Source organism: Cyclopterus lumpus, chromosome 17, assembly GCF_009769545.1.
Source record: "Cyclopterus lumpus isolate fCycLum1 chromosome 17, fCycLum1.pri, whole genome shotgun sequence".
Lineage (NCBI taxonomy): Eukaryota > Metazoa > Chordata > Actinopteri > Perciformes > Cyclopteridae > Cyclopterus > Cyclopterus lumpus.
In genome coordinates this window covers 6240024-6254169 of record NC_046982.1, presented here as the reverse complement: position 1 = coordinate 6254169, position 14146 = coordinate 6240024, and the positions used below count along the sequence as shown (strand labels likewise).

The 14146-nt window shown below is 44.1% G+C and overlaps 4 protein-coding genes across 7 annotated transcripts; 1 reads left to right on the top strand and 3 right to left on the bottom strand.

Moving 5' to 3' along the window:
* Positions 1-366: 366 nt before the first annotated feature.
* Positions 367-3378, bottom strand: pecr (peroxisomal trans-2-enoyl-CoA reductase). Of its 4 annotated transcripts, none has more exons than XM_034555623.1 (8): positions 2991-3193; positions 2334-2467; positions 2004-2169; positions 1816-1897; positions 1634-1730; positions 1435-1545; positions 811-922; positions 367-702 (listed from the first exon to the last, which is right to left on the bottom strand). In XM_034555623.1, the coding sequence occupies exons 1-8, from the start codon at positions 3100-3102 to the stop codon at positions 620-622; spliced, it is 897 nt and encodes a 298-aa protein (XP_034411514.1). In that variant the 5' UTR covers positions 3103-3193; the 3' UTR covers positions 367-619. The 4 variants fall into 4 exon arrangements, with proteins under 4 accessions (XP_034411514.1, XP_034411512.1, XP_034411511.1 ...); XM_034555621.1 differs by having other exon boundaries at positions 374-702; positions 2334-2497; positions 2991-3219; XM_034555620.1 differs by having other exon boundaries at positions 384-702; positions 1816-1877; positions 1975-2169; positions 2334-2497; positions 2991-3378.
* Positions 3379-4937: 1559 nt separating this feature from the next.
* On the bottom strand, positions 4938-7314 carry rpl37a (ribosomal protein L37a). The gene is made up of 4 exons (XM_034556224.1): positions 7191-7314; positions 6308-6436; positions 6112-6194; positions 4938-5100 (listed from the first exon to the last, which is right to left on the bottom strand). The coding sequence occupies exons 1-4, from the start codon at positions 7191-7193 to the stop codon at positions 5037-5039; spliced, it is 279 nt and encodes a 92-aa protein (XP_034412115.1). The 5' UTR covers positions 7194-7314; the 3' UTR covers positions 4938-5036.
* Positions 7315-7464: 150 nt separating this feature from the next.
* cfap410 (cilia and flagella associated protein 410) lies at positions 7465-9536 on the top strand. Its single transcript, XM_034556390.1, has 7 exons — positions 7465-7676; positions 7823-7841; positions 7999-8045; positions 8173-8402; positions 8582-8732; positions 8848-8947; positions 9075-9536. Exons 1-7 carry the CDS (start codon positions 7600-7602, stop codon positions 9237-9239), a joined length of 789 nt encoding a protein of 262 aa, XP_034412281.1. The 5' UTR covers positions 7465-7599; the 3' UTR covers positions 9240-9536.
* A 4-nt stretch (positions 9537-9540) lies between these two features.
* orc2 (origin recognition complex, subunit 2) lies at positions 9541-13804 on the bottom strand. Its single transcript, XM_034556389.1, has 15 exons — positions 13463-13804; positions 13215-13370; positions 12823-12909; positions 12612-12701; positions 12487-12518; positions 12301-12358; positions 11869-12212; positions 11678-11787; positions 11446-11578; positions 10858-10954; positions 10640-10786; positions 10382-10553; positions 10240-10301; positions 10022-10140; positions 9541-9914 (listed from the first exon to the last, which is right to left on the bottom strand). The coding sequence occupies exons 1-15, from the start codon at positions 13521-13523 to the stop codon at positions 9831-9833; spliced, it is 1752 nt and encodes a 583-aa protein (XP_034412280.1). The 5' UTR covers positions 13524-13804; the 3' UTR covers positions 9541-9830.
* Positions 13805-14146: the final 342 nt, after the last annotated feature.

Genomic DNA, 14146 nt, shown 5'->3' with positions numbered 1-14146 from the left:
AGCGTTTCTTTAAAGGGAGAGCGCCCTCCTGACCTCCAGTTTATGGCGCAAACCATTATAAATGCAGCACTTTTAGGCATCGCGTACAACTACGCATTTATTTATTGTTGTAATATCCTTTTGTGCATTTGTGAACTGCAAGGCGGTAGTTGTTTCAGTATTACGACATAAAGTACAATATTACTCTGTATAGCATGCAATTCTTTTTAACCCGTTTGTTTAATCTCCATATTCATTATTGTTCAGGATCATGACGGGTCACTAAATGCCATCCTAATGTAAATACTTATTCTTAAATACTTACTATCAATCTGATGGCAGACTACTTTAATAGTCCACGGACACATTAAATGGCAACAATGCTTTGTCTTTTAATATCCAAAGATTTTTTATTTTCATTTTGGGAAACAATATGCTACATACATTTCAACAGTTCGATACAACTCATTATTCAAGAAACTATTCAGACATTCGTGTTGGTAATTATTATGTACAATTATGTACATGATCTGCAAGAATAAATCACACAGTCTTATAACCAGGCAGCTCAATGTCCATGATGCGTGCGTGTGTGTGTGTGTGTGTCTGCACTGGCCTCAGACTATGACACAAAAGGGAATTAGAGTTTGCTTTGTGGGCTGAGCAGCTCCTTCAGAGCGTCAAGGTTCTCCCCCTCTGGAGCCTCTGGCCATGCGCTGTGGTCTGGAGAAGAACACACAAAACAACTTGAGAATTTGGTCAACTTTACAGTATGCTGCGTAGTTCGTACAGTATATATATATATATATATATATATATATATCAACGTACTGGGTATCTCCCACATGGAGTGGTACAGACTCTGTCCTGCATCAACCCTCAGGGTGTCTCCGGAGATGTAGGAGGCAGCAGGAGAGAGCAGGAAACACACTGCTGATGAGATCTGAACATCAAAGCACAATGTTTTATTAATTTTTTTAAACGGAAGAAATCACTGCAGTCTGTGACTGCAACAAAGGCGGACACACAGAACATGCTCTGTATCCATTGCTCACGACTATGTGAACCTTTAGTATTTTCTATTTGAATTTCCTAATACAGCCTGGCACAAGTTTAGTGTGGGGATTTTATCATATCATTGAAATAAACAGCTGCTGTGACATTAAGAATTGAAGATATAACTTTGGTGTGTGTGTGTGTGTGGGGGGGGATATCCCCAATACAGTAATCAACAAGACAGATATTTGTAAGTTTACTTTCGCGAGGTGCAGACTGTACATTGAATGCACGATCAGGGACTTAGTTACGCACTTAAAAACTTCACAAACGACTGTTATTTTCAAATTGTTCCGCATATGTATTTCTCTTCCAAGGACACTGCAATGCATGCATGTTAAAAAGCGTCTCCGAGCTCCACGATCGCCCTTTCCTCTGAGCATTGCGGGCGCCACACACCTCTTCCGGTACTCCCAGCCTCTTTGCGGGGCTAAACGGAACCGACATCTTGAAAAGATCTGGTCCAAGCTCCTTGTAGTTCTCCATCGCAGTTTTGGAAAAGATTGTGCCCTGAAACCAGATAAAGATGCACAGATTTGACATTGCTGCACAATTGAAGACCTCCCACACAGCGCGGTGACTCGTGACCTGTACTTACAGGCGCAACGGAGTTCACTCTGACCCCCGAGGCCGCCCACTCGATGGCCAGACTCTTCGTTAAGTTGTCCACTGCGGCCCTCGCTGCCCCTGTGTGGCTGTCAGGGAGAGGAGACATTGAGCCAGCCAGTTTTATATATATATATATATTAGTGTGTGAATTTGGTGGGCGGTGCTGCTTACGCCATGCCTGGAAAGCCCTTCCACATGTCAGCAATGATGTTGACGATCACACCTCCGTGCAGCTTCATCCACGCGGTGTAGACTGTGTGGATTGAACAGCAGCATCAATCACACGGAGAGAGCTTCAACAACAACAACAACAACAACAAAAAGACTCACTGAGCCAGAGTTGGCCGTCAGCATCTCACCCTGCTGGCAGCAGTGGAACGTTCCCGTCAGGTTAGTGTCTATCACCGCTTTCCAGCCTTTGGAGGACATGTGTTCGGCCGGGCTGCTGAACTGACCTCCTCCATTGTTCACCAGAAAGTCTATCCTGCCGTACCGCTTCAGCACCGATGACACAAGCTCCTTCACCTGCAGCAGGGTGGGGATCAAAACCACTGACAACATCAACATGGAGCAGTTCCAGAGGCTGAAGGTGTGTGCAGGTCTCTTATATTTTATATTTTATATATATATATATATATATATATATATACATATATATATATACAGTCTAAAGGTGCAGGCCCACCCACCTCATCCTCGTTTCGGATGTTACATGGTAGAGGAGTGACACTCGCCGGGCTGGAGGCAGGGATCTTTTGACTCATCTCCTGAGCTGCCGCCTCCAACCTGTCTGCCTTTCTACTGGAGATCACCACGCTGCATCCTGGAGACAAAGTAGTCAGCCACAGAGAGTCTGTCCACATCAAGACAGGACTTTTGTTATCATTATTTGGTGGAGTGACAGTGAATATTTGGAATGAGGTCAGCACACAGAATGCTTGTTCTTGTGCGATTAAAAAATAAAGCATGTGACTCCAAAATAAGGATGTATCGCTAAAGCTATGCAGGAGTTCCAATCAATGCCATTGTGAGGAAACCTTTGTTACCATTGGCACTTTCTTTATTGCCATGTCAGGCCAACACATGAACATTATTAATCGGTATTCATTCCGCCATGACACACTTTGTTTTGGTATCGTACCTTTAACATACACAGAGAGCCGTCACCAACACACCGTGTCTCCACAGTGAGTACATACTGTCAACACACTGTCGAGGCCGTTGCTGGCCCGACAGTCAGCCATGTCTTCCTCTATGTATGTCAAAGTTCACTCGGCTCTGTCACTCTGCTGTTCACTCCACACGGTCTTCACATGTCTCCCGACCCTCAGCCCCGCGTCACTCACCCAGCTCCAGCAGCTCCGCAGAGATAGCTTTGCCGATACCGGTCCCGCCACCAGTTACTATTGCAACTTTATTGTTGAATAAACCCGGTCTGAAAACACTGGACACCGCCATACTTGTTTCTTTAGCCCTACTGAGGGAAAGCGCCGTGGGGAACAAAGCGCGACGCTGGCGCCCCCTGCTGGACAGTTCACGGAAGTAGATCTCTTCACAGTTCAGCTTTCTTTACACAGGTGGAGGCGTTTTACGTATAGTGTACATACGTCTGGTGAGAAGTAGTCTAGAATCAGCTGGTGAAATGTCATCTGACTGTTTCAGTGATTTAAATGTCTTCAAAAATGCCTCTTTTTTTTCAGCTTGGGCAAGTCATTCCTGAAACTAGTCAGTCAGATGGCAATTGGTAATTTACTTCGAGAAGTTTTTAATTATATAATTTCCAAATCATATAGTCTCCAAGTTTTTTTCCTTTAATATATTTTACTCCAATTTTGTATTTGTAGGTAAGTCTATTCACACCAGTGCTGAAGATATAAACATTTAGAAATAAAAAAAATCCAACAAAACCTTACTTGTAATTGTAGCCCCCCAATTACCACAGAAACCCGGTTCAAACCCCGTAAAGGCAAGTACGCTCAAAAGGCTGCGTTCTTTCGACACTATAAACTTTATTCGGACAGTATACAGGTTTGGGTTAACCCGTGACAGCAGGTTAGGCAGGTAGGAGGAGTTCACAGACGGTGGGCCATGATAGGCACCGCAAACAACTTAAAGAAAAATAAGAACAAACAAAAAGACCAAGGCAGTGACCCACGAACTAGAAAATAAATCAAATGAAAACAGAATTAATCACAAATAACTGCCACAAAGAAAAGACCACCCTCAAAAGAAGCTACTTTAACCCACCAGCAGTCCAGCACCCCAGCGACCCCACTTGGATTCCCCCCCAGCTATGATTAGGTGCACTGCTCAAGAAGCTCTCTGGAAACAGCCCTCCCATGCACGGAACTCTCGGCGTATAATGCGCTACACGCTACGTGTCCTCCGTGGCGAGGAGAGTGAACGGAGTCTCGCGCACTCGTTCGTGCCGTCAGAAACACAGAACAGTCTCGCGCACTCGTTTGTGGCATTGGAAACACGGAACGGAGTCGCTCGTGATGGCGGAAATGACGGAAAAAACCCGTCTCCCAGCAGGTGCACCTTTATGACCCAATCACCTCCTCCCGTCAATTACACTCGGTTACATCATCAAAGTGACAGTATAGTTATACGTATGGTATGTATGGAACAATTAAAGTTGATCCTGTATATAAACCTGATTGACCACTGCAGGAAATACACAAGCATTATCCAGTCAGTGAAATATTCTCAGCTCCTGCTCAAGTGACATCGACTTTGGCAATCATGTATATATTGTATTTGTTGCTTTATTGCATTTAAGATGTGCTCAAGTATTTATGTTATGAACGTTGACTAAAATGCTTGCCTTGTTGATCCATCAAGTGAGATATATTGTATCTGATCCAGTCAGCAGTATTCTTTAATTTGCTGCATAATCAAAACAGGCAAAGGACTCTGAGGCAAAGCAGTGGATTTAAAAACCAAAAAGCTTTAGCTTAATTGTCCACAAGTTATATGCAGCATACTTCAAACTCTTGTATCGGAGCGACAACAGGTATAAATCTGGGGATTTTTCTACCGAAAAATGCTGGTATTTATAGCCAAGTGGCACCAATGACAGCAAATCTGTACCCATGGCACCAGCCAAATGTGTAAGTTGCTGCTAGTCAATCTAGTAAGTGGCTGGTGACATTGTTTTGATGGTGCCACTTTATTAGCAGCCTGAACTTTCTCACTCATGCACTCATTGGGTGAAGCCTCATCTTGTAGTTAGCACGCACACGTTTTGATTTCGCTGCCACATTGTAAAACAGATTAACAAAGACAAAGAATTCCGCTCCAGACAGATTTATTTGTGGATGTTGAGGCCATGTCCAGGTGGGTTAATTTATAGAAAAAGTCCCAAATCCACCAGTGATTATTTCACTGGCTTACTGGTCCTTCAACTCCTTCAGTCTCCTGATCGCGGATTTGACTGTGACGGCGGACGTTGTGCTGGAAAAGACAAACAAAAACACAATTAAATTTGTGAATTCATATCAATGAATATTCCCAACATCCAGTCAGATTCTCATCCCTTGCTGTTGAAGTTAGTATTTCCTTTATTCATGCAGGTGCTTTAGTTATTCGCAAGTGATGTGTACATACATTAAAATGTTCATTTTGAATAGTGAAATTGGTTTTTCAAATAAACTCATCTCCTTGGTGACATTTTAGTCAACGGCATGCAACACTTAAAGTCTACTTATGCTTAGATTCAAGGAACATTGTCATAAACAGTATTCAATATTAATGAAACAATCTGCCCAGATAACCTTTAAAAATACATCAGCAAATAACTTTCTGGCATACTTTATTTCAGAGCACTTACTGGTTTACCGACAGGGTTAGCTATTTAATTTGTAATAATTAAAATCCTGGCCTTGCCAGACAAAATTAAGTTAGGCTTTCTACTAGCTTATTTATGAGTCTCTCCATCTTCCATACATCCAAGTGGACAAATATGACATCTCCTGGACAGTCATCGACTAAGTTCCAATTTTAAATGAAAAATGTGTCAGGGAAGAAAAGAAAGTTCTAACAAAATAGGAAGTTACTATGTTGTTAACGTTCTGAGGGGGCCAATTTTATTCTAAGTGAGAGATTGATATTTTGGTGCAATGGCAGTGCTGTGATTGGTCAGAGAAGTCCAATCACCTCACTGTTAATTGTCCATAAGCTTTGCAAACAGACGTCTTCCATGCTGTTCCCGTACCATCTTGCTCTAAACAGGGAACCTATTTATTGCACAACAGGTAACTCACTTACAGAGACAATATTTCTATATTTGAATTGGAGTTGCATAATATTAACCCATCCAGCTTTTTAGGTGAAAAAATAACAGTGTAGTTGCTTTCTCCCTCGGTACACTTCCTGGGTACATGTCAAACACCACAACACTACCCAGATGTGACCCCAGCAGCAGGTGAAACAGGTACAACTGCAGCAAAGCAAAAAGAAGCCTACTTGTAAGTCCAGGCGCCTCCAGCCACGGTCTTCATGCAGGACCCACAGTGCCAGATACCAACAGCCCTCCTCTTCATCTTGGTCTGTCAATACAAATGTAACACGTTAAGTCACAAAACATCTTGTAATTACGTTTTCCTTGATACGATCACCACTGCTTTCTGAACAAAAGTGAATTAGTCAGGGTTGCGCTTACCTTGCCACAGAAAGAGCAGGTGTATTTAGCGTGCTGGGAGATTTCAATTTTCTTTACCATCTTCCTGAGCGACGCGCCATAACGCGTGCCATATTTACCCACGATCCCCACTTTCTTGGTACGCTTGGCCTGTGAACATAAAACACACAATAAGTTTCAAAATATCACTTTATTGGCGCGTAGTTAACGCTTCTGATAAACGCGTTTATAACAACCGACGCTTGTGCCCCCTAACGTTTTGTTACTATTGATACGGAGGTAGCTTTATAAAAAGTGTGCCTCGAGTATAATCTAACCCCCAACAGAGACAGTCGGGTTCAATGGTGTGCAAGACGAATGTATTGTGAACACACAACGTCCGTATTCAACCCATGTTTAACTGAGAACTATCAAACCAATAGAACCAGGGTGAATGAGACTAGTGGGCTAACCGGGTTTAGCTAACGTTAGCATCCATGAGCTCCATGACCGAGCAGCCCCTGAACGTGAGCTAACGTGAACACAGCTCAACTCTGGTCCGTGTTCGGAGACGACAAAACGAGAATGCGACATGAAGCAACTCATTTAGCTTTACTGTAAAACCGCGGGTGCTCTAGACCTGCACGGAACATATAGACTTTAGCGGTCGACAGCAAGCTAATGTGACTAGCCGCCTAGTACCCGGGCTCATGAGTAACTTGTAGCAATGGTGTCAGCCATTTCTGTCTCACTGGGACATGAAAACATCGTTTTAGCCGTTGAATTAATCATAAAAAAAGATACAAATAACGGTCGGGTATGATAAACAAGGACGGCACAGAGCCCCCACATATGTGATTATATCATTTATAGCACAAGAATTGTTAGATTGACACGGATTTGGAAGGGGACATTCTGGGCTCACCATCGTTTCAGTGGAGACGTAGGTCCAAAGAGGGATTGCTTAGCGCGCATGCGTGATTTACCCTCTCGGTTTACGGTGCATTGTGGGATTTTGAGTTTTCACAGTACTACGTAACGTTACAAAATAAAACTACTCTTTTACATCGTTTAAAATACAACAGTCCTACAAAGTAGTACTACTGCTGTTAAATATGTTTAACAAAACATACGCAATAACGAAAAAGGAAATGGCTGTAACTAAGGACGCCTCAGTGGTTACGCGCATGCGTATTCGTGTGGTGGAAACGACAGCCTTGCTGCTGAGTTGAAATGTTTGTCCACTTAGCCCGTAATAATGGGAGCTTTGCTGTTTGTGAACAGGTAGTGCATTAAAAATATCCGCTCTTGACAGCTATGTTAGTTGATATGCTATGAAGCTAACACGGAAACAGGTTCTCGCGAAGGCTAAGGCCTCCGACTTGGAAAGCGTGAAGAAATTGAACTGCTGGTAAGTGTGGCACTTTTAGCTTCACAGCTACCGGTCCCTTTAGTTGCTTTTTGGTTTAACGTCACATGCTGACGGCTGACAGGCACAGCTTGTTATGCATACCTCGCATTTGTGATAACGTCACTTTACACGTCTTCTTATTGCAGGGGATGCAACCTTACTGATGTGAGTAGTCAGTTAATGGACATCATTGTTTGTTTTGACAAATTCATGTTCAAATTGACTTTATTACTGTTTATTATTTGTAATTTAGGTTGCATGCATGTACTAATGCATACTTTTGCAATGATACAAGTGTTCACCTTACACTCTGTCTTTCCAGATTTCTATCTTCTCTCAAATGGCCAACATTGAGGTGCTGACACTGAGGTTGGTCTATTTGAACTTTGCCACATTCACGTTTGACAGCAGGACATTTGCACCTGCCCATTTGAGATGATCGACCAATCCTGGCTGTGGTGTTCTTCCTTTTCTCTTTCTCTTTCTTTCTCTGCAGTGTCAATGGCATCTTGTCTCTCTCTCCTCTGGCTGGCTGTCTGTCTCTATGTGAGCTCTACCTGAGGAGGAACAAGATTCCCTCACTCGCTGAGCTCTCATATCTGCGTCCGTTGACGCGTCTCAGGGTGCTTTGGCTGGCTGAGAACCCTTGTTGTGGAACCGCCTCCAGCCAGTATCGCCTCACCGTACTGCGCTGCCTGCCTCGCCTCCAGAAGCTCGACAACCAAGGCGAGTGTCTGCGACTGTACAATAAATTATTTGCACCCACAATTGGAAGAAAGACATTCAAATGATTGTGTTGACTAACCACACTCTGCACAGACTTTGGTGTGACCTCTGACAATATTTTGGCGATGGGATCGCAAATGATTGTAATAAAGAGTTTGTTGTTTTACGTGTGTTTGCAGTAGTGACAGAGGATGAGCTTGCACTTGCTCTCATGGAGGGCGAAGAGGTCACCACCCCCCCAGACAGTGTCCAAAACCAGATCTCCACCAATGGACTGCCAGATGCAGAGACGGAGAATGACCCTCTTAACTACAACATGGAAGAGACCAAGTAAGCCTTGTGGATTACAAAGAAGTAGAACATGCATTGGCTGAAGTTCATCTTTCCAGGTAATGAAGGCATATTGGGAACAAAACATGTCTATCTTGAATTTCTTTTTTTCCAGCAAAATCAGAGAAGAGTTGGGGATGAAACTCCTCTCCAGAGACAAGTTCCCCTCCCTTTCTTCTCCAGTAACCAGAGAAAACAAACCAACAATGAAAAAGGTACCCTCTTACATCTGATCAATGCTTCCTAGAACTCAAAACGTTGGAAGATACTTTAAAAGAAAAGGCATATTTCTTTTTTTATTAATCTCAGCCAATAAAATGAGAACCTCAATTGTATTTTCAGACGCACACTCTCGATGCAGTTCTGCTGCTGCTGAAGGACTTGGACGAAGAGGAGCTTCACGTCGTACACACAGCCACCCAAAACAGACTCCAGACTTACACGCTGGAATCAGAAATGCAAACGGATTCACTGCAGACACAGAAAACTGTTGACATCCAACACTGAAGCGCTTCATAGCGTGCTCTCAGGGCCTAACAGCTCCCCTCCTCCCTCGACCCTGTTTTCTCATCAAACAGGATCCAAAACGCCCCCTTTTCACTCATTACCTTCCGATTGCAAGGTGCATGGCATGTGATGTAGCTTCACTGACCGCAGTATTCACATGTGGAGGCGTACTGAATAACTTCTCTGGCTTTCTTTTCTTTTTTCTTTCATAGCAGCATGCCTACCTGCCTTGTACAAACAAAAGAATGTACACTTTGCTTAATGTAAATCTATTTAAGTAAAGACATGAAATTGCAATAAGTAATTTACTCAAGTGTTGATTTTAATTACACAGGTGTTAGCTTTGAAAATGTACACATCAAAACACAAGACGTGAATGTCCCAGAGCTATGATGGGGGAAGTGAAAACATTTCACCAATAATTAGAAACCATTAATTTCAAAACTGCACAGTCTGACAGCTGGGCTCACGTCTTAAGTTGATTAGATGGACCCGGGCCTTTATATACACATCAGTGACCAATTCAATCATTAACCTAACTGGTTAAGTCGGTGGATGAACGACAAGCGATTACAAGTCAGCCTTTTCTTCTCAGTCGCCCTCTTCGTTCTCCAGGAAGTCCATCAATGTGCTCGCGTCCACAGCAACGACCAAGTACTCCACACCGTCTGCACCCTGGAGAATCAGGGGAATACATGTTAAGTGACGGACTCACTGTGCAGATACTGTAGTTACGACACTGAACGAGGGTTTGGAAATTCTCGAGTGAAACAGGACTCCACCTTGCGTGTCCGTATCAGTTTGTGGTCTCGGAACTCAGTCAGCTGAGTCCTCAGCGTGAGGTCAGAGTTCACCAAGAACGCCTCTCGACAACGCTGGTAGAAATCTTGGAAGGACAATCCTGCTCACCGTGACGGGGAAAATATTACAATCATAAAGCAACAAATGCACGTTTTAGGGAAAGACCTGGACAGCATTTTGACATTTTATGTGTACGTACCTGTGTATGAAGGGTTATCTTTGTTTTCCAGCTGGAAGTTCACCAACAGTTTGAAAATTCCTCTGCAAAAAGAAAGGACTTTAGTAATTCATGAATTACTGAGCAGCTGTGACAGTAAACCATGTCGAGGTGCATGTGGTACCTTGCATTGGGGGTCAAGCTGCGCAGCACGTGTGTAAGGGAGGACAGAGCGAGGGCGCCGGTCTGCTGCACCAGGAGCGAGTTTTCGTACGACGTCTCCTCTGCGTAGTGCTGGAAGGTCACACACTCCCACCACAGCCAGTTAAACTGGCTCTGCTTAAACTGGTCCCACACTGGAAACACACGGGAAGGATTCAGCTCCAAGAGTAAGTTTCACCATCATCAACTCCGGACAGTACAGTCGCACGCAAACACCCACCCATTGGAGCGTTTATGTGGTCTAAAGACGCCACCAAGTGCAGGTTGGGCAGGGATGCCAGCTGCCCTAGTGCACTCTGGGTCTTCTCTCCTCGCAGCATTGGGCCGTCTATATTATGGATCAGCAGGTACACATGGAGATCTGGGCCTGCAATGACATGCTTTAAATTATACAAAATTCACCAGCTTTAGACAGATACAATTGGCAGATGCACTCACTGTCTTTAAGGGTCTGAGCGACGTACTGGATCTGGTCCGAGGGAGTCCGGAAACTTCCCTGATGCTCTAGAACCTCGCATGTCAGAGCATTTAAAATCTGCAATGAAAGCATCGACGAAGAAAATCTATCTCGATCTATATTGCTCAAAACCAACAATGCGTCAACTGTTTTACTCATAAGACGTGAAGCTTAAAGCTGGGTCATTAACAATGGTTTCATTTTTAAGTCGGGAAGTAATTTCCTCAAAACAAGATGTTACTCAATCAGGATATTTTCAACTATGGTTTAATACACATTTGATGCTGTTGGAGTATTTTCTTCTGCAAGACCGTGTGTTTGGGATGGTCTCAAAATATACTTTGGTCCCTGTGTTTGTCGTAGTAAAAGGAGCACGTCACCCAGTGCGGCTCACTGATGGGGTTTTAACAGATTTTGAACAACAATGGAGCGCAGAAGAATAAGATCAGTCTTTGGGGACACAAACAATACTTATAAAGTAGGATACGTGCACTGCAGATGTTGGTCTTATATAGACTGTGCCAATAAAGCAGTTTAAATTTAGAAGAGATTGTTCAGTGTATACTGACTGATTTAAGAGTGATGGAGGGGAAGAATCCGTTGACCACGAGGTGGATTTCCTCGGCCAAGTGAGACACACGGAAGTCCTCCAGCAGAGATTTTTTGCTGCCCAAACCGTAGACCAGCACACTGAATCCCAACCTGCACAAGCAAACACAGAGACACTTTGTGTCTTGCACTGCATTTCAAACACTACAACACAATAAAGCACAGATTAAAGAAAGTGAAAACCACGCTTACTGTAACTGTAACATCCATTTGCTAAAGTGCTTTCGGTGTTTGCTGTGGAGCTGCTGGATCTCTTTCGAGCAGCAGGACGGTTTTCCGTCCAAAAGTTGGACCAAAGTCTCCTGCGAAACAGAAAAAAAAGGAAGTGACACAGGAATCCAGCTTGTTAAATACATTTAGACTACTGGTGGCCATATACTGACCCGGTCCAGTTTAGGGGTGTGTAAACGCTCCAGGGTGCGGTCTGATGTCAAGACCTTTGAACAGCCATGGGCTTCAAAATACTCCTCAACCATACTGGGCTGATTAGGGGCTTCCGATGTGGTCTTGCTCTTCTTGGCAGGAGTCTTGTAGAGTGCTGCAGATGAACCTTTACTGGGCGTTCTTAGAGTCTTCAAGTTTTCCTTGTCCTCCTTCTTTACTTTCGTCTCCTCTTCCTCCTCCTCCATCACATCGTCGTCGTCGTCGTCGTCGTCCTCCTCCTCCTCCTCCCCTCCAGAGTCGGAGGACGACAGCTCACTATCGCTGTCTGACCGAATGCTGGGAGCTGAGAGCATCAAACAGCTTAGCAAAAGTCTAACTTTCTACATCTCAACTGTAACACCAAGAGGTTCCACCTCCATCGTCACACTCACTTGTCATTCTCTTCCTGAGCCTGTGGGGTGTCGTGGAGACAAACTGAACCTTCTTGCTCTGTCATGCAAAAAGCAGAGGCATCGCTGAGAATACAACATCTGCAGCAAAGCTGCCTGAAAAACAACTTAAAAATGAAATGCGACATTTCGTGTAGATGAGAGAGAACAAATCCCTGAGAGTCTCACCCTCTGTGGCGTCCTGCTTCCTCCTCTGTGGTCTTATCAGAGAGACAGAATACACATAGTGTTATTAAAATGGACACAGGAAAGGATGGACTCAAAATAAAATAAGGAAAGTGTGCTGAACTCACTGCTCCCTCTTCGGGTGGGAGTCGAGGGTTCAATGTTGGGGGTCGTGCTGAAGGTCACGCTTTTCCCAGGAGTCCGAGCCAATTCACTTGCTAGTTGTAAAAACATAAATAAATTAAAAACACCACAAAAATAGTGTGTTATATACTGTACAAAAAGGTCATAATCATATATATGAGACGCCGTATAACAGAAGAGGACGAAGGCTCTCACCAGTCTGGGCCATGCTGTGTCCACGTTTGGCTTTCTGAAAGGTGAACATGGAGGACCCAGCCACTCTGTACATACCATCGTCATCTTCTGCAAAACAAAAAGGAAAATGATGTAACCCTATATACCCTATAGGAAGCCCATCGAAATGTAACACTATAGAAATCAAATCAAAAAAAACTTTAAAACGGTTGCAACCCAAATAACCACTATAACCTCCCCATGAAGACAAGATGTATAGCTACGTGTACCTAATACAATGGAAACGGAGTGCAGACTAAATGGCAGCTGGGTATTGTTTTGCATCATTTAGCAGCAAGCTGAATAAAACATAGATAGCTGGAGATTATTGGACCAGGTTCACTCCCCACAGGTATTCAAGAACACGCACTCACCTTCTGCGTTGTCGGTCCCCAGAGCTTGGACATAGTTCTGCTCGTCAAGGACTCCGGGTCCGTCCCCAACGTGTTCTGCGTCCTCTCGGGCTCGTCGACCAGCGGAGCCCTTAAACGTCACCATCTTCTGAACGGACCCGCTGTTGCTCTGCACATCTGTTGAGTTATGCACATAGAGACAAGGCACACGGGCAGCCGGTGAGGCGAGCGAATGCTCGAGAAGGGGAGAGACTGCGTCGTCCACGTACCCTCCTGTTTGTCCACGATGTGCTCCAGAGCGTCTCCGTCCCCGATGAACTTCACCTCCATGGTGGCTACAAGGGGCTCTTCAAACGCTGGTTCCGTTCGTCTCCAGCCGTCACGGTAACGCAGTGTTAGCGGCAGTGCGGTGTGGGGTGACGCAACGGACAGCGGTTGCGCACCGGGACGTCTACGGGAAAAAGTGGAACGGAACCCACACCGGTCTAAATGACGGTAACTTACCAGAGAGTCCGTATCGCACGAGGAAAATGTAAACACAACTTTGTATGGAATGAAAGCAACACTGTGACAACTTCCCGCGCCATCCTACTGAAGTTTTTAAACCACGTGACCGGCGAGAGGTCATCTGGTGGCCAATCGGAACGCTAGCTTCAATAAAACCACATTTCCCAAGATGCACTGAGCACACCCTCCTCGCATTTGAGACCGTTTTATGATTGTTGGAAATAATAATGATAACAATAATATAATTTATTAACATTTGGCATTACAGTTACAATTAATATGTTAATCAATTTGTAATCCTATTATCATGATGACACCTATTTTAGAAATGTGCAAGACAAAATAAGTAGCAGGAATTTTATTTAGTCAGAAAAAAATACACCACCACCACTATTATTCAAGAGAGGCTGTGCTAGTCACTGTATACTTTGTCCATCAAAGCTTAA

Coding starts and splice junctions, on each gene's coding strand:
- pecr (XM_034555620.1), bottom strand. CDS start 3,102: ATGGCGGTGTCCAGTGTTTTCAGACCGGGTTTATTCAACAATAAAGTT. Junction 2,498..2,990: donor TGCGGAGCTGCTGGAGCTGG/GTGAGTGACGCG, acceptor TGATGTGGACAG/ACTCTCTGTGGCTGACTACT. Junction 1,731..1,815: donor AAGGGCTTTCCAGGCATGGC/GTAAGCAGCACC, acceptor TCTCCCTGACAG/CCACACAGGGGCAGCGAGGG.
- cfap410 (XM_034556390.1), top strand. CDS start 7,600: ATGAAGCTAACACGGAAACAGGTTCTCGCGAAGGCTAAGGCCTCCGAC. Junction 8,046..8,172: donor ATTGAGGTGCTGACACTGAG/GTTGGTCTATTT, acceptor CTTTCTCTGCAG/TGTCAATGGCATCTTGTCTC. Junction 8,733..8,847: donor TACAACATGGAAGAGACCAA/GTAAGCCTTGTG, acceptor CTTTTTTTCCAG/CAAAATCAGAGAAGAGTTGG.
- orc2 (XM_034556389.1), bottom strand. CDS start 13,523: ATGGAGGTGAAGTTCATCGGGGACGGAGACGCTCTGGAGCACATCGTG. Junction 12,359..12,486: donor GAAGCAGGACGCCACAGAGG/GTGAGACTCTCA, acceptor TTTGCATGACAG/AGCAAGAAGGTTCAGTTTGT. Junction 11,579..11,677: donor AAATGGATGTTACAGTTACA/GTAAGCGTGGTT, acceptor TTGCTTGTGCAG/GTTGGGATTCAGTGTGCTGG.
- rpl37a (XM_034556224.1), bottom strand. Junction 6,195..6,307: donor CCTGCTCTTTCTGTGGCAAG/GTAAGCGCAACC, acceptor TTGTATTGACAG/ACCAAGATGAAGAGGAGGGC. Junction 5,101..6,111: donor GGAGGCGCCTGGACTTACAA/GTAGGCTTCTTT, acceptor TGTCTTTTCCAG/CACAACGTCCGCCGTCACAG.